The sequence below is a fragment of the Pseudorasbora parva genome, chromosome 14 (assembly GCF_024679245.1).
Source record: "Pseudorasbora parva isolate DD20220531a chromosome 14, ASM2467924v1, whole genome shotgun sequence".
NCBI lineage: Eukaryota > Metazoa > Chordata > Actinopteri > Cypriniformes > Gobionidae > Pseudorasbora > Pseudorasbora parva.
Genome location: NC_090185.1, coordinates 23,594,610 through 23,616,553, shown reverse-complemented (window position 1 = coordinate 23,616,553; position 21,944 = coordinate 23,594,610). Strand labels below are relative to the sequence as shown.

Below are 21,944 nucleotides of genomic sequence, written 5' to 3'. Positions count from 1 at the left end.
TAGTCATTTTTCACATTTAACAAAGACTACTACACAATGTATTTTTTTTAACCATTTATTGGAAGTAGAAACAAACCAAGGCTGGCAAGTGTTTTACCTCCATCCCCGATAAGAACAATCATATTTAGAAAAAACAAAAGTTAGAAACATCTTTGTATAAAAAAATCTCTCATGCTAGAACTCTGTACCACTACACATCAGTAATACATATTTATATATTCACAAGCCTTTCAAAAAATAGAAAATAATACCCAAATATCAAAATAAATGACAAAAAAAAAAAGACCACAATTGAATATCACATCAAAGATACATGCTGGCACAAGAATAATCTTTCCCAACATGCACTGCTTCTTATATACAGGCAAGGAGTGACTGTTTGGGTGCATGTGGAGTTATTGGGCGCCATGTGCACTTGTGTCTGAGTGTGCTTTGTCTCGTACTACGTATAATTAGTTATAATAATAATAATTTAATTATAATTTATAATATAATCCTTTAATATTATTACTCACAGACGGCAACAAACAGCTTTAACATCCTATCATCCAAATCAGAGCATTCTCTTGCTACAAATGCTATTTCCAGTCTGCAGTCATTTCAACATTCATTAATGCCATTTCCTGTGATTAAACCCCGCTGTTCAATATTACAATGATGAACACTGAAGGATTCAGTATGTGAAACAAAACCAGCGAAGTTTGCAGTTGCTGTTTGTACTGACCATTCGCGATGTAAACAATCCAAAGCTGTTGACCACTGATGATTCTGACTGATGCATAGACTATTTATAGAGAAATAATATAGGCAATCATAAAAAAATTGCTGTAGCGCAAGGTGCTTAATGGCTAAATTCACTAAGCGACTCTACATTTTCCTAACTAGATCAATAGCGCGGTCCATTTGCCACTTGCTGTTTTGCGCAGTACAGCAGGAAGGAATGAAAATAGTGTTTAACCCACATCATAAAGCGTCTCTCTTGTGCTTTTCTAATATGGTGGATGGTTTGGCAGTAAAATGGCAGGATTCATCAGCGGTTACTATGGCAACTCTATAGGAATGATTTTCAATGGCTGTGAATCTTTTTTTGAGGTGTGAAACCACAGATTGCTTTAGTGGATGTATAGAAGGGGAAAAAGCAGCCCCTTTTTAAATGGAATGATCTGGAGTGGTATGACATTTAACTGTGAAATCTCACTGAAACAGGCAACTCTGGTGTCTAATATAACCAGTGTTTGTCAATCCAGACTTGCACATATACATCGTGCCTTATCATGCCGACAAACACTTGATAAACTGCACAGGCACTCGAACAAATTGGAAAACATATTAGATACACAAAGACAGGACTGAGTTGGACTTGTGACTGAATCTTAATGTGCGAAGCATCTTCACAAAGTGTCAGTAGCTCTTCCCAGCCACCCTCACAGTTTCGGCCCAGATCCGGTACGTGTGGGCTGTAACTGTTGCTGTCTGGGATAGCCTTTACAATAATTAATAGTATTTCCTGCGAGTGATGTCTCTAAAAAATAACTTCATCCCCAACCCAGGACATTTTCACACTACAGGGAAAAGCAACCACTCTGCTTTCAGAGGTGTATTTGGTTGTAGGTCTATTTAATTGCCGCAATTTTCTTGTGCTTCTAAACGATTGCATAACATTAAAGTCTGACCCATAGTGGGTTTTGGTCCCTAATAATCAGTTTAGGGGTAAAATGGTGGTACATAGTGGAGAAACGATACCCTGACATTAAGACACCTTTAAAGGGTGCAGGAATGATTGACAAAAGGCCTCACTAAAGAGGATTTCGACATCGTTACACATTGCTTGATATGAAATAAAATAAAAAAGTGTGTTTACACGCCTTAATCGGGTTATATTTCACAGATGCATTTGGAAAAAAGGTCCTAATATAAATATATATTGTAATGTAACGACTAAAAGTTATATTAATTATCATAAATATAATAAATAATATTTTCTGAATTTATATTTTATTCATGAACTGATAGTGCTATTTAATGTTTTGCTGAATAAATAGATTAGTGTGTTGGATTTAAGAACCTTTTTGTCTTGGAATATGCATTATAAAAATCAAGGAGATCATAAACATCAAGTATTTAAGAGATACAATATCCTGTGTCTGTTTCATGTGCCAAATTGTGCTTGTTGAACAAGCCCTTCCTGGCAGGTCTAATGGCAGTGCACTGAGTACAAATATATAACTGCTTTGTCACGTAAACGGTTGGTCATTAAAGTGAAGAACCAAGATAAATATGTGTTGTGTATTTTTTCTGTGCGCTAGTGCAACATTGAGCATTAGGGGGCAGTGGTTTCTCTAGATACTTCCTGGTCTTAGCTCCGCCCCTCTTCAGCAGAACGCTGGTCGGATTTGAGTTTGACAAATTCTTTTGCGACGTCATCGTTGTTTCGCTGGGACAGGATTCGCAGTACGGTCAGGCCGGTTTCGTCCATGTGAATGCGTTTACCTAGTGGTAGCCAGCATGCTACGCTACCCCGCGGTGCTACGTCCTTTAGCTGCAGTACAGCCATGCCAACAGTGCGGTCCTCTCGTGCAAAGCAGTAGTCTTTCACGCACACCTGTAGCTCGTAGCACTCCGGCCCCACTTCGTTACTCAGGGTGCTTTGAGAAAGAAGCAACGACAACAAGATTACATACGAAGAAACTAACCCGCAATCAAACAAAAAGAAAGTGTGTGTCACTCACAATGTAAAGGTCTCGTTGTATTTCGGAGCCCAGCTGTTGTTCTTGGACTTGGTGGCGTACTTTCTCTTCTTATCGCTGAGATGAGGGCCAATGATGAAGACCTCCACGAAGGGCCGGAAAATTCCAGAAGTCTGCCAACGTAGGTCGTTTGCAGCCACCACTTAAAGAAAATACATGAACTCAAATTTATTGGACATCACTTTACTTATACGGCAAAACTAAAGAAACGAGGGACCATTTGGGGTTCCTTAAACCTCTAAAAGAACTCTTCACTCTCAGGACAAATGCACAAAAACTTTTAATTAAGGGGTAAAACAGCTCGTCACTGGGCAGTACTCTTAAAGCAGGGGTGTCCAAATCTGCTCTTGGGGGACCATGTCCTGCAGAGTTTGGCTCCAACTTGTCTCACATCTGCCTGGAAGTTTCTAGTATGCTTAGTAAGAGCTTGATTAGCTGGTTTAGGTGTTTTTAATTATGGCTGGAGCTGTACGCTGTAGGACAGTGGCCCTCAAGGAGCAGGTCTGGACAACCCCGCCTTAAAGGGACACCTTTTACATCATTTACCCCTAAATGTTCATAGTATTTCCTTAAGGGAAATATACTCTTATTACGACTATAAAGTACTACTATGCACCTTTTAGGGGTAGATAAGGTACATAGTTGTCCCATTTAAGGGTACTGCCTTACTGATAAGCTGTTAACTTACCCCTAAAGGTAAAATTGTTGCTGTTTTTTCTGACGGTGTTGGGAGAACTTTAAGGCACCCTTTGAAGAAGAGTTCTCGGAGGAACTTAAAAGATGGAAGCCTTAAGTACATGCAAGAACTCTAAAGAGTGTCAATGTTTTGAGGTACTTGAGAAGCGTTTCTAGTGGTTTTCCAGTGGGAGGAACCAAAATAGTGCATCACATACCTTTTCATTTTTACAGTCTAGGCCAGGGGTGTCCAAAGTCGGTCCTGGAAGGCCACTGTCCTGACTTTGGCTTCAACTTGACTTTCAACACATCTGCCTGAAAGTCTCTAGTATTCCTAGTAAGGCCATGATCCGCTGGTTTGTGTGTTTATTTGAGCTTGGAACTAAACTCTGCAGGACAGTGGCCCGCAGAAGCAGGATTGGACATCCCTTGTCTAGGCTCTCCCTAATATTCTTCTCATTACACTACAAAACTGAAACTACTTGAGGAACTACGTACCCTTCACTGTGACTTTGTGCTCGCCAGTATTTGGATGAGTGAAGATCTCCACGTGGATAGACACCTCTCCAACTGCATCATCGACACCAGTACCTGCAGACAAGATGAGATAAGTCAAGACTCCCTATCTGATCTGACAGGATACGTTGCATCGGTATGGCTCAGTGGAACTTCTAATCACTTCCTTTATGCATTCAGTAATCACAGAGTCATACAGAGGCAATGTATGCTTTGAGTTATTGGATGATAAAGAGGTTTAAACAGCATAATGGTGTTGAACCTGGCTTGAGAGATCATAATTTGAAAAGGAATTCAGGTTGTTCTTCCATGTTGGAGCACTTATTAAATACAAATTCAGAGCTTACCGAATAGTGGATTTGTTTTATTCCCACAGAATCTTTAATCAGCTAATAAAATGTATAATAGTTTACATAAGACCTAGTGTACACTATTCACAAAGAATGAGCTGAACAAATTTGATTTTACATAATTGGGGTGAATTGTTAATTTTTTTTAAATGGTATAGCAAGATGCAAATAAGCTCTGAAAATGATTTAACAAGTGATCCCTGCAACACGTCTCTAAATCTGAATTTGTGAGGTTTGTTCAGGCAAAAAAATGGGTACACTTTATTGCAGTGTCCGTGTACAGCACTGACGGCTTATGGCTAGCTAGCTAACAAAAATAGCAAGCCAGCAAGCTCATGTCTGCATGAAAATCTGACAAGACTTGAAATAATCAATGAAAATAGCACAATACACAGACAACCAAAATAAAGTAATGCCTCACAGGATTCTTTTGCAACGAAGTGTTTACGATACAAAGAGAAGTGTGTTTCCTCAGATTATCATGAGTGTACCATCTGCACACATGCTGTGTGGTCACACTTGATTTCTGTGTTTCATGAAGGGTTTATAACCATGACGGGGAAGGGGGGAGAGCATCCTATTGGTCCAATCATTCATAGGAAGGAGAAGATAAGGAGAACGCGATATCGTCCTTCACTTGGTTCAATGCAGGCAGGTACATGCGGAAAACCACTTCCATTCCCACACATCTGCATTCACACTCGTGGAAAGCTGCCAAGGTCTTTGGGCTATGCTACAATGATATTCACAAGCAACTCTTTTGATTGATTCACTTTTGACTCCAATGAATTTTCACGTTCAACTACATGTGGCTTAAACATCTAAAACGTCTGCACCTCTCCACAGAATCTAGGTCAGCTGCAGTCAAATAATAATTAAAATTCCTTGCTTTCAGCATCTGTTGTATGTGTGCTTGTCAGAGAAACAGGCTGATAATGCAGTTTCTGCAGAGCGGAACCATCTGAGCAAGCAGGGATTTGAAAAAGCTTGAACAGTGGCATGTTAACGGTGATGCTGACGGCGGTTGATGCAGCACTTTTTCTAAGACTATTTCTAACCAAACAGCATCTAGGTAAATGTCATGAAAATGTCTGGGTCATTTTTTTTTTTTAAACAAAAAAACTGCATATATATATATATATATATATATATATATATATATATATATATATAATATTTTATTAATGATTTCTCATTTAAAATTGTATTAATATTTTAAAATGGCTCATAATACAGCTACTTTTTTATTTAAAACTATATATTATTGTTTTAAATATAAATTTACAATATATAATTTTTTAATAATTTAGAATAAATAAATATGATATTACAAACATTTTATTATTCATATTCAATATTATTTAGAATTATTGAGCAATGAATTTTTTTAGACTCTTTTAGACTTTTATGTATTTTATTATAATTTCTTTATTTTATTATTGCACAATGTAAAAAAAATATCTTATTGAACCTATTTTTTATATATATATATATATATATATATATATATATATATATATATATATATATATATATATATATATATATATATATATATATATATATATACACAATTTTTAATATATATTTTTGGGTTTATTAAAATTATTGCATTATACAATATTTTTATAAAAATATGACCCAAACTTTCTTCCACTTATATAACCCATATCAAAAATGCTGTTTCTATATTTAACCTAAAAAGCCTAAACCTAAAGATATATTTAACCTAAAAATCTAATACAGGAAACTAATTTGACTCAAGTATATCAACGTCTAAGATTTGAAGCATAATAAATCATATCTCAAGCCACGTGAATTTTTTACGGGGACCTTAAATGCCAATTTAGGGCCTTTTTGAACTGATTTACACTGACAGAAAGCACATCACCTGACCCCAGGAGCGAACTCTGATTGGCTGAGGGAGGGTTGTCTTGTTATTGTGAGCCTAAGGGACGAGACTAAAGGGAGGGAAACCACGTTGCGTGGTCGTGATGGAAAATCACGCAGAGCAACAGAACAGACCCTGCCTGCGGACAATCCGAGTCAGTCGCAATTAATGTCACGTCTACATTCGACAACGTGCTTCAGCCCTCGGAAAATAACGTTTCGTCACGGTCTCTCACTCGCTTACTCACTGACACTCGCGGCTTGTCATCCGCAGTGCACACATGCGCCTCTCACTGCAGAAGTGCGTGCATTCATCATTCACTGCCATTCAAAACACACTTCATCCTGGGCTTTCTTGCTGCTGTAGCGTCAAGATACATCTCAGACCAATGTATGCGAACATACAGCATTTTCTTCCCAGGTACTTATACATGCAAGGCCTTTTCTGTGGGAAGATATGGGTGGTCGTGGGGCATGCGATTGGCCCGTTGGAATGGGAGGTGAATGATCTGATTCGGGTGGAGCACTGATTAGTTCTTCGTCGTGAAGGGCAATGAGCCCCACTGAACGTACCCTTCTCTGGGTACACGTCTTCACTATGGGAGAACCTTACCCCCTTCCCTCCATGAACTGGAGAAAGAGAAGGAGAGGGCGCAGAAAAATACAGAGAGAAATTGAGAGCACATAGTGATGGGGATTTGAGAAATGGAAAGAAAGAGATACAGAAAAAAGAAAGAGACAGTCCAACAAGCTCAGCAAATGTTAACAATCCATCTTCAACCTGTTGTGGCTTTTTACACACACATAGACACATTTGCACACGCTTGCTTTTTAATATGTGTTTAAATACTAAAATAAAGCTGTGACATTTACTCTAATTACATTTGAAATGATAATCTATTAAAATGGCTGTGCCAGGGGCGTCTCGACCTAAAGTGTGTCAGGATTCCCAAAGTGTGTGAGGGAGAAGACGAAGACAAGATATTCTACACACACACCCACACAACTATATTTACAAACTGTTAGATGTGATTAATCATGATTAATCAATTTGACAGTACTACTAATAATATAAATAATACTATAATTTTTTTATTTAATAATTTTCTTACATTTTCACATTGTGCAGAGGTCCAGACATAGCAGCGAGATGCCTTACCTTGTGCATTCTGGGACTGAACGAAGGTCTTGATGAGTTTGTCGGTGGCCTGAGTGTAGAGGGACAGGGCGTAGTGCAGAGACTGCAGGTCTGGACTTTTCTCAAGGAATGTCTTCTTCAGTCCCACACCTCCAGCATGGAAATATTGCTAAGAAACCCCAAAACAACAAAGAATGTTTGAGACAATGTAGCTGTGCCTGGCAGGTCGAGATGCTCAAACAAACAAGAGCAATATTTTCATAGCTACAAAGACGCAGCTGATTAATTTCAGATTCCCTGAAAAATACCATGGCTTTTCTGCTTATTAAACTGGGATAGAAGAAAGTTTTTAACATCAAAAAAGTCTATTATATTTTGCTCTACATCACAAGGTGCAAAGACAATCTACAGAATATGATAAAAGGGCAACAGTTGTCTAGTAAATAATACAATGAAGGATAGTTATGTACAAATGAAACATATATGTAGCAGACTTATGTTTTTGTTATTGTTATTTTAGTGTAGAAGTAAGAGGGTAACCACAGTTTCCACTTAATTCAGCCACCCACAACACTGTTAATGGTGTCATTATTGCAAGTGGAAGAGAATTTTCACACTGACATTCAGCTCTTTACACACCTTTATAGTATCCAGTGCTAACTCAATCACTGCACACTGTTTTGGGGACAGTGCCTTGGCCTCCTCACGAACCATGTGCTCCTAGAAAAAGGACAACTCACAATTAAAATTGTTAACATAGTTAACATAATCCTGGTTTATCTCAAGTCACACTGAAAATCATACTATCAAAAATCATTTGTTTATTAATAATGAATTTGGTTGTTATACTGCATATACAACATTAATTAAAAAATATATATATATTTTTCATTTTATTTTACCAATGACAGTGAAGAGACAAATGTTCACCTGTCACAAGTGACATTTTTGGCCACAAGTATGAATTTCAGAAAATGTCACTCATGCTGCATTCCAGTTCGCCTACTTATATTATGTCCTAAAAGTATGTACTGTTTCTGTGCAGAAAAAGTAAATACTTTTGAGTGTGTAGCAGAAGACTAGGCAAGTTTTAGGACAAACTACTTTGTCATAATTACATCTTTAACAGACAGCTCTGTCGCTTAGTTGCACGCATCCTGTCACAGTTTAAACTGCTCTTTCAATCATCCTGTCACAGTTAAAATCCTCCACATTCAATTTAATTTAATTTCCTACCATTTCGGAGAAAAATGTAGTAGCATGTTGATCTGTCGTGGGTATTTCTTGAGTCCCCATGTGTTAATGCATTTGCATAATTATGCATTTAAAAGTTAATGACCAAACGTATCTCTACAGTGTTGTAGCGGAAGAAATATAATGTGGTTAACATCGAATAAATATAATTCTGTCTGGTTAGATACTGATAATTAATCACTTAAACCCCTTTATCTAAAACCTCTATTTAAAGGGACAACATGTAAGATTTTTGGTAAGATCGAAAAACCACCATAACAATGTTATATATTTTGTTGACTTGTGTACTTTATCCCAAATGTTTTGAAGAATGTTTAAATCCAGAGAAATTAGCTATTTTAACCAGGACACAGTCCATGCGTCGCCTATCAATGACATCACACTCACATTACCCTCGATTTCTGGTTTGATTTTGTAGAAACCATGGAAACACAAAGACTTTTTAATATACAATGTTTTTTATTAGACAGGTGAGCAAATGTTTGGATACATTCATCGATAGAAAACTAATCATTCTTATACAGCTCAACACAGTTAGTCTCATTGTTTAAATCTCGTTTTCTTGATTTACCGCGAGTACCATGTTTTACCATGCCTAATAAACTACATATTGTGACTTTAACTGTCAGACTCGCACATACGCCATGTTTGTAGTTTTTTTAAAACTTTATTTTATCTGTTTGTAGTTCTAATCGACTCCTCATCTAACTCACAATAGGTTATAGAGTGTGCAAGGATTTACACTTAGGATTCTAAATGGAAAAAATGGACCATCCGGATACCTAGCCTGACAAGCCAGACCCACATCAAGATGTTTGGTCTGGAAACTCACCATAGTCAGGGCTCAATCCGAGGGGCGGGATAAACGGTTGTCTTTCAAACTCCCTCTGCACGCGATAGGATAGCGCTACCACCAACCAGAGCAACGAAGGTGAAACAGAGCTTGTTGATAGATTAAACATTGACCGTATTCGGTCAGCAAAACTCCGAACACATCTTCCCTTTATAAGAATGACTTCAGTTCCGTTCTTTGTTCTTTTCTCAGAGTAAAGCTTAACTCCAAGTCTTCCAGAGTTGCGGTCAAAGCTGATACGAAAGACCGCCGTTCGCCAGTTTCTGTGTTTACTAGAAGCACGCAAACGCAACTCGGCCGTCGTCATTATGGCCCCGCCCACCGACTCTATACACGATGTGATTGGCTCGGCAAGAGTTAGGCGAATACAGCTCAGAAGTGTATTGAGAGTTGCTAGACGACACTCGCGGGCAGATTAAATTTGCTGCCGCTAGGGTGCGTCTGGATTTCTAGGCTACCGGATACCTTCTTTGAAGTACTAATTTTAACGTACTACGATTTGGGACGCACTAAATCTAGATTTGAATACTATTTACGATGGACAGGATGTGATTTGGGATGCAGCATTTGTGTAAAACAAGCTTGCGCATTTTTTTAAACAAACTTACATACCTTAAGCTTGGAGAGTTGGCCGAGTTCCTTGGCTGCGTTGAATATGAGTTGAGTGCCCTGGAGGAAGAAGAGAAATAAAGGAGGAAGCGAGAAAGAGAAAGAAAGGTATAGAAGAACAGAGGGGGTATTAGTCAGGTCACAGAGATCGACGAGGTTGTAGATAGAAATGCCACATCACAGAGGTCAGAAACGGTCTTAAACGTCAGACACGCACTCGCACAATCCCAGCGTGCCCCACCCCGCCACCCCAAACACGCTTGCACACAGCCACGCATCGACACACAATTGTTTGTGCAACATGAGACGGTAAACTAGCTACATACATAAGACAGAGACAAGAGTTGAAAGGTTTACAAAACCAGTAGGTCCACAGCCCGAACAACAACACTCTGGTGATATATCTAGTATCTACGACTGGACGATACTCTAATCTTTGGATATATCACTAAGTGAATGAGGCTTGTGCACCTTATTATACCATTATACAAATATGTACAATGTAGTAGTCCTAGGAAAATGAAATAGTTAGTATACAGAAATAGTCTGTATTTCTGAAATCATAAAAAGAAATAGTCGTTTAGACCAGCATAGACATCAGCGTCTAAAGCGACTGTCATGCATTATATAACCCGGAGTGTCAGAGCACCTGTAATGATCTATGTGAGGATTTGAAAGGGCACATAGGTATCTATAAATAGTGTCTATAGGGAAACCCACAACTGCATTGAAAACAAGAGGTAAAAAAACACTGCTTCCACCGGTTTGTTTCAACAGGGGGACCCAAGTCACACAAAGAAGACACTGAGAATGAGAGAGAGAGCGAGAGAGAAAGAGAGAGAGACAGGACACATTGAGCTAAAGGGTATTCAGTTCTTACATCACTGTGACAAGCAAGCTTCACCCTGCCCTGTGAAGAGAGGATAGTGTAATTAACTTGAGAATTGGTCTTGGCGCTTTTTAATAGGCTGACAGTTTCTATCATCCAGTAAATGACTAACAGGCCAATCACATAGCTTAAGGAAGAAACAAATTATGGAGAAAAATGGAAAATGTATTTTTTTTCAGTCATTACAGTTTGTTACAGAGACAGAACAAATGAAATTGTCATTATTTATGTACCCTAACATAATTTTTTTTTCCTTCTGTGAAATGCAAAAGGGGATGTTTTGCAGAATGTTCATGACACAATTTTGCATTCAATTAAAGTGAAAGGGGACTGGAGCTGCCAAGAAGTCTAAAAATAAGTCATAAAAGTAGTCATTATTTGCTAAAAGATGTTTTACGCAACAAGAAAAAGTTTGAAAGGTTTGTTTTTACAATTAAATAAAAAAATTTGATCAATGATCAAATTTGAATGATATGCGAGAGCTGTGGCAGACGTGAGGGAGAGTAAATGATGACAGACTTCATTTTTGGGTGAACTGTCCCTTTAAAGCAAAGTAGTTAACGCTCATATTCATTTAATATATAAATCAGATTTTTTTACAGTATTCTTTGTAATCTTTAAGACCAATGAAACTAAGCAATGGGGAAAAATATGAAATCCTTTCAAGGCAATTCAGAAAAGAAAATTATGAAAACATCTTCATATGGAAACTAATGGATTGAAACAAACAAAAAAACTATATTTACACTGTAAAATGACAATAACATTTTTACAAACAACGGACGACTAAACTGTATTGTTAAAATACTACTTCTGGACTTAATTAAAATTCTCAAGCCAGAACAGACATCAGTATAAGACCTCAGCATTCGATCAGGCCAGTTTCGGTACAACAACACGAAAAAACCAAATACCAGGACAGATTGACAGAATAATGTCTGCAGTGACTAAAAAGAGAGGCTCGGGAGTTGAGGTGAAGATCAGACGCAAGCAACAACCCACAGAGGAGAGGTTTCAAACAGGTGACAGAGACGGGGAGGGTGGACCACCTGAAACCGGTTAACGTCACCCATATAATAGACCCACCACGGACACCAGCGCTAGAGTGTCGCTTCCAGGAGAATGAGTAGAGGAAGGGGTTGGCAGTCATACGTGGGGCGGATATCAGATTGGAAGTTTCGTTAAGGGTGGGAATCGGAAAAGGGCCTTGTCCAAGTCAATTAGGAAATGCACCATGCTGCAGCCACCTCGGGTATACAGACCACTGAGGTGGCCAGGGAAAGGAGAAGAGATGGACAAAGAAGAGAAGAGAGAGACAGCGAGAGAAAGAGAGAAAGACGTGACCGGTGAATGAGGATGCATTGGACAAGAGGGAGGACATGGCAGCCACACAGAGCAGAAGGAGGTGGTGGGAAGGGGTCACCCAGCGTGGACGGACTGCGGGACATACAGACGCACATACAAAAGTGCTCTGGTACTTACTATCATCTGTGTAGGTGGAGCGGGGGGAGAGCGAGAATGTAATAACCAGAGAGAAGGGTCAGTGAAGCTACAAAGAGCCCCACATCAAATCAAAAGAAGCATTGACATTCAGTCTACAGGGCCTGATACAATATTACGGTAAGTCCCAAGGTCTGTGCTCGCCTGAGGGACTAAATCTGGCTTAGTGTGGAGGAATAATTGAGCCGAAAATGGAAATTCTCACTCTCAGCATGTTCCAAACTGATGTGTGTTCTTTCATCCATGAAACATAAAAGGAGAAATTTTGACAAATGTTCAACCACTCTTTTCCATACAATGAAAGTGGATAAGGACCAAGGGCTTTTTAAGCTATAAAATGGACATATAGCAGCCCATATGCACTGAATTTAAAGACTTCTGACGCAAATTGATCAGTTTGTATGAGGAACAGACAAATTTTAGGAGTTATTTATTGAAAATGTCCCTTTGCTTGTCATTGGCAGTAGCTCTCAAGCCTCATTAAAATTTCCGCATATTAAAAGTGTATGTTTACCTAATTTAAAGGGATAGTTCACCCAAAAATGAAAATTGTGTCATTATTTGCTCACCCCTCATGTTGTTCCAAATCTGTATGAGTTACTCCTGCTGAACACAAAAGACGACATTTTGAAGAATGTCGGTAAACAAACAGTTGATGGGTTGATGTATATATTTTTTTTCCATACTATGGAAGTCAATGGCTCATCAACTGTTTGGTTGCCCATATTCTTCAAAATATCTTCTTTTGTGTTTAGCAGAAGAAAGAAACTTATACAGGTTTGGAGAAACTTGAAGGTAAGTTAATTTTTGGGTGAACTATCCCTTCAAATTTGAATTCTTTACACAAAACCATCGTATGACTTTGAATAAAGTGCTTAAGACATATAGGCCAATTTTATAATGTCTTTTTGAAACAGGAAAGGGCCTTCGTTGTAGAAGTGAAAAGAACAGTGTGAACATTAAAACAACATCTTTTGTTTCCGTAGATGAAAGAAAGTCCTACCAGTTTGGAACGACAAATGAGTAAATGTTGACAGTTTTGGAGTGAATTATTACTTAATTTTTTGTCCTTTTTCAATTAGCATAACAGTAATTGGGAACTAGTTAACTAGGCCAATAGGGAGATGTCTCCCGTCACAATCTTTGAAAAAACTGATATGGGTCTCTTTTGTTAAAATAAACAAATACAAACAAAAATACAAAAAGAATAACAGTTATATCAAGACAAATTAAAAGCAGTAAGTTGTCTCTGTTCCTGTAGAAATGCTCTCAAAAATGAACTAGGATTCAAAACTGTAGAAATACAGTTAATAAAACTTTTGAGTCAAAATTAATATACATGAAATGTACAACTGTATGACTACAGGACCAGAGAGCAGTCTCGAGAGGTGCTTGAATGATATGGTGCACTCCCAAAGTTTTTAGAGTGGAAAGATGTGTCTTTCGTCCAAGGTGATTTGATTTGGGAAAGGGACATGTTTTGTTGGGCAAGAGAAGATATATTTCCAGTCCTTCTCAGTCTCCATGATCCATACCAGAATATACAATGCTGTAAACAATCTTCACATTTATATAAAAGGATTTCTACATGAAGTACGCCTCAAGAATCTGCTCTTAATGAAGTTCTGAACAGCTCATTACCGTTTGGTCAGTCAAAGGCGGCAGAACAATAGTCTTCTCCATTGTGTTCATGACCAGCTTCCAAAGCTCCTTCAGCACTCGCTTCAGTACTGTCTTCTCGCAGATTTTGGCAAACAGCGTGAGGCTGACGGGGAAAAAAAGGTAAGATTGCAGTGGTAGTGTGAAATTTCTAAGAAGAAGATTAATATCTTACTTGCTGTCAAGGAAGTCCATGATGGGCTGGAGGACGTTGTCTGCGTCCTGTGCCACACTGCTGCAAGCACTTGCTGGCACGTTCCCTGTCCCCTTCACCTGGCTAAGTATGTCACCCATCTGCTTGACATTTTCTTCGATGTTTGGTTGGAAACTAGTGAGAGCAAGGTGGAGAACAGATGTTACTCCAAAAATAGAGGAAAAAAGGCTATTTCTTTCTGATCCCAAGGTACCTCACCTGGTGGCAAAGATTCTTGCAAGGTCATCCAAAACATTGTTGAGCTTCAGCTGGAGTTCCTTCAAAATGTCGCTCGCTTCAACATTCAACTGAAAGGGGCATTAAAGGATTAGTTCAGCTAAAAATGAAAGTTGTCCAATAATTTAGGTGTATATGACTTTCTTCTTTCAGCCAAACACAAGGGTTATATTAAAAATATCCTGGCTATTCCAAGCTTTATAATGGGAGGGAAAGGTACCTTGGATTTTAAAGCCCAAAAAAAGTGCATCCATCCATCTTGAAGGTCCCGTTTTTCGTGAGTTTTTGAAGCCTTGATTGTGTTTACAGTGTGCAATATAACATGAGTTCATGTTTCGCGTGTAAAAAAACGGTATTTTTCACACTATTGACTTATCTGTACAGCGCTGTTTCCTCTGTCCTAAAAACGGCCTGATGATTTCCTTGTTCTATGAAGTCCCTCCTTCAGAAACACGTAACGAGTTCTGATTGAGCCAGCGCTTCCCGTGTTGTGATTCGACAGCAGCTTAGCGCACTTTTCCCGGAAAGGTCCCGCCTCTTACCATAACGGGGCGATGCAAGCGCTCAATGTGTGCTCTTCTCCACATGGGAGAGACACAAGACCACGCCCCCTATTTTGCGTGTTCTTGTGGGCGGAGGGTTAGTCAGCAAACGGTTCTAGTTACGTTATTCCTGCAAGGAAGTGCAGGGGTGTAGTCCAAACCGGCCGTTCGCTGTAGGCTTTGAAAGGGAACTTCTGTTAATAAAATATCTCACTTGCCATTGAACTTTGAGCTTTATAATTTTACAGGTATTATTTATTCTCTAACAGCAACATTTCATACTAACTAAAGTTTCAAAGATGAGATCGCGAAGATTGGGACCTTTAAAAGTGCTCTAAATAGCTCTAGTGGGTTAATAAAGGCCTTCTGAAGTGAAGTAATGTGTTTTTGTAAGAAAAATATCCATATTTATAAATGTCCATATTACTTTATAATCTGTAATCACTGGCTTCCATCCGTTAGTTGAGTTCCGGCAGAAAAGTCGCCTCTGACCTGACATATTACGTAGGATGTAGGAGTAGCATAAGCTTAGGTGTGTCAAGATTCAAAAATGCCTGGGCAACAAACTCAAGCTGCTCCAACATTTCTCTTTAAAAATCCTTGATTTTGACTTTTATTTCATGACCGGGGTTTGTTTTTGCTTCTCTTGCGTACGGCCAATACCAGAAGGCAGTGATTATAGTTTATGAAGTTATAAATATGGATATTTTTCTTACACAAATGCCATGGAGTACTTTTATTATGGATGGATGCACTTTTTGGGGCTTTTATGATGGATGGATGCACTTTTTTGGGCTTCAAAATATTTTTTAATACAACTCCAACTGTTTGGCTGAATGAAGAAAGTTATATACACCTAGGATGGCTTGAGGATAAATCGTGGGATCATTTTCTTTTCTTGGGTGCAATGGTCAAAGCCACCCGAGCTTGTAAGTCTCTGCAAATCCAAGCTTTGCTAAACCAATGTCAGCAGATTTGTGGTTCACTTACATCTTTACCTCCCATGGCCTCAAACATCTTCTCAAGCTGTACCCTGAGCTGCTGGATATTGTTGATGAGGATGCATGGCTGTGTGGAGCAAAAACATTGTTAAAATGCCTGAAATTCAACAAGATTGACTCGGCTCACTAAATAAAATACAGACAGAGACTCTATCTCGCTGCATGACATATTTCGCCCTTGTCAGATTTACAGACCTTAACAGCGCCATCCTTTGCATTCTAGAATCAAAGAAAAAGAAAAAACAAACATAATGGGTTAAATTCAGAATTTAAACAACTATTTCAAAAAAAATAACCTGATTCCACAGGGCTTTTTAGATTTTTACCACTTTCTCCTTGGTGCAGTGGTTGGGGTAATCCCTGGAGATAATGTCTGCATAGGAGAGCAGAACGTTGCTAATGGTCTGTGGGTCAAAGAAATCATGTCAAAACAAATTCTAAGACAATAGCCATTTCACAGACTGACCATGAAGGTCAATATGAATGTTGCTAAAGGCTTGGGTCATCTTGATTTTGCCAAAACATGTTCCTGGATCAACATATTTTGGACCAACATAGTACTAATCCTATCCCTAAAATCGGAGGGAAATGATAGGTGAATAACACTGATGAAGAAACACCACGGTTGTAAGCCTAAACTTGACATAAACATTAAACTTGACACTCAAATCTGATTGGTTGTTTGGAATGTTGTTCCAGGATCAACAAAGATGGTCAGTTGAGGTTCAAAGATAATCACTTGGGGTATGATGGGCACAGACTCTGAATTGTTTAGCTTCAAAAATGTTTGATATTTTGAGCTGAAATGCATATTTGTATGCATACATGTTTGTTTTCAGTAGGTTATCAAAGTTTGCAACCAAAATCTCAGCTAAGCACTTGACTTTTACTTAATGGCATTATGTCAGTTTGAAAGTAAATGGAATGATAATGATTAAAATAAAAAGAGGGAGTGTCTGCTTAGGACCTTTGCAAATCTCTTCATGTAGTGTCCAACAATCTGTGGGTCTGGGCACTCCAGCTTCTTAATGATCTCGAAGCTCTGGTTAAGCTGCGAGAAGACGTCCACTACCGAACAGGAGAAGAGAGCGTGCTCTGAAGTTTGCTGATACTGTAGGAAAGAAAGATTTGGATGTGCAGTCAAAAAAAAAGTTTGGGAATAGAAGGCGCAAGAGACCGCACAAGCAATTTGCGACTAGACGTCAGGTGTGAGCTCTTTCGTCTGGAAATAATTGGGTTGAGGTGAGACTGTGGCAGTTTCCCAAAGGGGGCTCGGTGAAACTAATGAACTAAAGAGTGTGCTTATTGGTTCAGGAACATGCTGAGGTCCTCCGAGGGCACTCATTCATCAAATTTGGACATGTCTGGCTGCAGGCTGGAGGTCTGTTGTTACATATTACAGCTGTAAAAAGCAAAATAATATGACAAGTTTACAGTAAATTATAAAATAAATAAAACTTTTCTCAATTAATTGTCGCATCTAACATTTTATAATTTACTGTAAACTTGTCATATTATTTTGCTTTTATAATTTACTGTAAACTTGTCATATATATACTGTTATGGGTCAGTGATTTGTGTCCAAGTTTTCTTTTAAAATAATTTGATAAATTCATGACATATACCACATTATTCTATAAAACCTATTTAGTTTGAATTTGTTTTTAGTAGATTTAAATAATACATATTATTTTATGTTTTATTGTCTTAAAGAGTTACTTCACCGATTGGCATATGGCTTTTTATCAGTAGAAACCCTGGAGTATATTCAAATGATTGTGCTTGCACTGTCTGACATAAAAACAGTCAAATAAGGAAATTAAACTCTTTGAAATGTTATTTAACAACTTAAACTTGTTTAAACACATTTTTAAAAAAACATCAACACAATACAAACTTGTATTAATCAGGATTAATCAATTTGACAGCACTTGTATTAATACAATAATCATACTATATAAAGGCCTAAATTATTTATATATTAATATATTTCTTTGAAACTTGAAAATTGTACCAAAAAAAGAGAAATAATAGTGCTGTCAAATCGATTAATCGCAATTAATCGATTTGACAGCACTAAAACTTACAGAAAAGAAAATCGTATAAAAAATGTATTACAAAAAGAAATGTACAAAAATCTTAAAAAATCATACAGAAAAGCAAATCAATAAAAAAAGAAATAAAAACAAAATAGTATGAAAATCAAAAAAGAACACTGTTCGAAACAAATATGTTATGTTATGTAAAACAGGTATGTTAAAGATTATAAAGACATTTGTAATTGGGATACATTTCAGTAGTTATATTTAAAATAAAACATTAATCTATCTACACTGTATAATAGTCTGAAAACACGTTTAAAATGTGGGATATACATTTTATTTATAACAACAACAATTAAAAATAGTATTAGTTATTTTTATTTTTTCTATTTTAAGCATATATATATATTTTATTGATCTATAAACTGATTTATAAAATATAATATAAAATATTGGTTCTTGAATCTGTATCGAATGGCCAAAGGAACCAGAAAGCAAGAGAAATAAATCTCACCCCATCTTTTTTGTCACGCTCCAGGGCTCCGTGCAAGAAGTCTCGAGACACCTCCTCATTCTCATCCAACCACTGGATGACAAATGGCTCAAACCACCTGCAGAGTAACATCACCACCTAAAGCTTTATTACCCATCATACCGTGGTCACAGTGACATTTTGAGTGTGTGCGATATCATTTTTGTGTGCGGGATGCCACTCACGCGGGATACTCAGGCACTCGGCTCTTGAAGAAAGGCAGGTCTTTGCAATATTCATTGTAAAGCCACTTTACTTTGAAGTGCAGGTTCATGTAATCGGCACTCTTGCACAGGCGGTTTTTTTCATGCTCTGGAAGACATGAGGTGAAGACAAAAGTTCTTCAAGAGACAGCTGAAGATTTAACAGCATATAATACATCTATGCAGAATGGAGGACCCCTACTGAATCAGCAGATGAGAAGAAATCCACCACATGTTGACTTTTCACCAAGTGTGAAATTTAAGTGGCTATCAGAGAGAAACCCTGCAATGCTTGTGTTTCTAACTAAAATTCTAACTTTGTTTTCTTTGCATCTCATCTGATAGTTAAGTTATGATCATTCAAGACCTGAGCTGAAACTTTTAATTACATATCATGAGGATTTGGAGTCTTGATAGTGATATATATATATATATATATATATATATATATATATATATATATATATATATATATATATATATATATATATATATATATATATATATATATATGTATACAAATATATCCACACAAAAGCATAATCCAGAAAAAGATGGGGTTTAAAAAACACTAAATATTGAGTATTATTATCAATTTGACTGCACTTACACTATCAGATAACAAGTAGAGTATCAGTAGAGATGCTTTACGGCTGAATCGAATTAGTTTCATAATTGACAACAATTTGCACCATTGATTCATTTATTGAACTGAAATGAATCAACATAGAACGTAACGGTCCCAGAACTGACTCAACGTAAATAACAACACTTTGGTCTTCTGTAGAGCTGCTTATGTCTGAATTTAACTTGTTACATAATGGATGAACTTTACTTAAGCCCCTTTCACACTGCGATTGCGGCAAATACACGGATAATGCGACCCGGCATTTGTTCCCGGGCCGCTAGATTTGGTCCATTCACACTGCCAGCGAAATACCGTAATATGTGCACTTTTCACACACAACCCGTAACGGTCCCGGGTCGAGTTGACACGTGACATCCGGATGTGACGTATAATGGCGAGCGATCTCAGCTTCAGCGCGGATAGTAAGGAGCTCTGTGGTCTTGACTTGTGTCCAGTTTGCACATATTTCTGCTTGTTTAATTTTAGTTTCTTTTGTATACGAACACTCTCTGCGTTTAAAACACCGACTAGCTCTTCTGGCACTGCAGGGTTGTATTATTGAAAAAACAAGCTCTAGGAGTCGCACAATAACTACGTACATGTTGCGGCATTAGTTTTGGCTTTTGTTCACACAGCACTCGTCCCGGGTCGAATACCGCAATATTACTAGGTCCCCGACCCGGGTCGAATTCGGTAATCAATCCCGGGATGTGGTTGCTTTCACACAGAAGGCGACCCGGCAATGTTCCGGGAATATTGCGGGTCCGACGTGCAGAGTGAAAGGGGCTATACTGAACTGCAATGACTTGAGCTCCCAAATTTTTATACATTTTGCATCATCGATTTTTTTATTTTCATGTTTATGTAAAGCTGCATTGAAACCATCTGTTTTGTATACAGAGCAATCTAAATAAAATAAAGGTTAAGAAAAGTCCCTTAGCTTAGTCTCACCTTCCATTGCGTACTTCATATCCTGGGCAAACAGGTTCCACATAACCTCTGCACTGATCTTTCCAACATTGAGCTCCTGGGGAAACCTGTGTGGACCAGAGCAAGGAATATTAATATCCTTAACAGGATGTGCATTGGGCGATTTTGTGAAATAACATGGTGCGGGACTCACTGGTTAAGGCAGGGGGTGTAAGAGTTCTTGTCCTCTTCAATAATTGAGACAATAAGGGTGATTAGCTTAGACCAGAAGTCCAGATTCTTGATACTTGGACCTTGTTCTTCTGGAGGAACCTCTCCTTTTTTGTTCTGCATAAAAAGCATTCATTTTGAAATCCAATGGAAGCCTGAAGCACATTATGTCTTTTCATAATCTGCCAAACTCCGGAAGAAATTACCCTACTAAGCGCACAGCAGGAATGGCTTATTTCAGCCAGCAAGCAAACAAGCAAATGTATGCCAACTACTCTAGGGGAACAAGATATGGAACAATCCTGCAAAGCTTTGCAGCAAAATATAGTAAGTAGCCCAGGGGTCAGATGTTTAATTCAACAGGAAGAGTGTTTGATATTTATGAAGGGAGTCTGTAACATCTTCAAAGCAGCATAAACAAAAGCTGTGAGATGAATTGCACTGATAAAATGACACGGATGCTCCCTAGGCAAAAAGCTTTGTGGCTTGGCCAGGGAGTGTCGACTCACCGGGTCTGTTTGGTATTCTCGACTATACAGTTCATGGCAGTTGTTGAAAATGTATTCGTAGGTAGAGTTGAGGCAAGCCTTCACACAGTCCTTCACTACCTGGCTGGCACGAGGAGGACTCTGAAGCTCTTGGACCTAGAGAAGAAGGGATCATGGTTCATTTAGATGGGTAATTCAGTTATGAACCAAATTTTTAGTATTGGATGTAAACTTTAAAATCATAAAAAAAGAAAATCAAACGAAAAAGAAATCGTAAAAGAACTCCCATAGAAGAGAAGAAAATTATAAAAAATTGTATAAAAAAAGTAAAATGCACAAAAATCAAACAAAAAAATACAGCAAATTGCATGAAAAAATTCATTTGTATGAAAATCATAAAAAGATTAAAACACATACGGCAAAGATAAAACTGTATGCAAATCATAAAAGAACACCTTACAGAAAAATAACCTCGTACGAAAATTGTATGAAGCAAGAAAATTCTCAAAATCATAAAAATATATTTAAAAAAATTCAAATAAAATCATACCAAAATTGTCTGGAAAAAAGAACTGTGTGAAAAAGATAAATGTATGATAATCGTGTAACAAGAAAATCCTACAGAAAAGAAAATCATATAAACATCATATAAAAAAATAATGTAATTTCAGAAATACAAAAATTACATGAAAAAAAGGAAATTGTATAAATTGAAATTGTATAAAAACTAAACTAAAAAAGTTTATATAAAAATAAAATCACGCACACACAAAAATAATACGGATATTTTAGAATGATATATTGACACAAAGTGCCAAATACAGCTTACAAAATTTACACCGTCAACAGCGTCAGGGA

At 37.7% G+C, this 21,944-nt stretch overlaps 1 protein-coding gene across 1 annotated transcript in view; it reads right to left on the bottom strand.

Moving 5' to 3' along the window:
* Positions 1 to 50: 50 nt before the first annotated feature.
* Positions 51 to 21,944, bottom strand: part of unc13a (unc-13 homolog A (C. elegans)) — a 46,410-nt gene continuing 24,516 nt past the window's right edge. Inside the window, exons 25-44 of the mRNA XM_067415935.1 lie at positions 21,108 to 21,242; positions 20,582 to 20,715; positions 20,410 to 20,495; positions 18,813 to 18,939; positions 18,610 to 18,706; positions 17,021 to 17,164; positions 16,380 to 16,457; positions 16,249 to 16,272; positions 16,043 to 16,120; positions 14,493 to 14,581; positions 14,256 to 14,408; positions 14,063 to 14,186; positions 10,913 to 10,942; positions 10,036 to 10,092; positions 7,956 to 8,036; positions 7,338 to 7,485; positions 6,752 to 6,808; positions 3,921 to 4,013; positions 2,730 to 2,889; positions 51 to 2,645 (exon numbers count right to left, since the gene is read on the bottom strand). Coding sequence (XP_067272036.1) covers positions 2,357 to 2,645; positions 2,730 to 2,889; positions 3,921 to 4,013; positions 6,752 to 6,808; positions 7,338 to 7,485; positions 7,956 to 8,036; positions 10,036 to 10,092; positions 10,913 to 10,942; positions 14,063 to 14,186; positions 14,256 to 14,408; positions 14,493 to 14,581; positions 16,043 to 16,120; positions 16,249 to 16,272; positions 16,380 to 16,457; positions 17,021 to 17,164; positions 18,610 to 18,706; positions 18,813 to 18,939; positions 20,410 to 20,495; positions 20,582 to 20,715; positions 21,108 to 21,242 — 2,184 coding nt within the window. The 3' untranslated portion in view covers positions 51 to 2,356. The remainder of the gene's footprint in view (positions 2,646 to 2,729; positions 2,890 to 3,920; positions 4,014 to 6,751; positions 6,809 to 7,337; positions 7,486 to 7,955; positions 8,037 to 10,035; positions 10,093 to 10,912; positions 10,943 to 14,062; positions 14,187 to 14,255; positions 14,409 to 14,492; positions 14,582 to 16,042; positions 16,121 to 16,248; positions 16,273 to 16,379; positions 16,458 to 17,020; positions 17,165 to 18,609; positions 18,707 to 18,812; positions 18,940 to 20,409; positions 20,496 to 20,581; positions 20,716 to 21,107; positions 21,243 to 21,944) is intronic.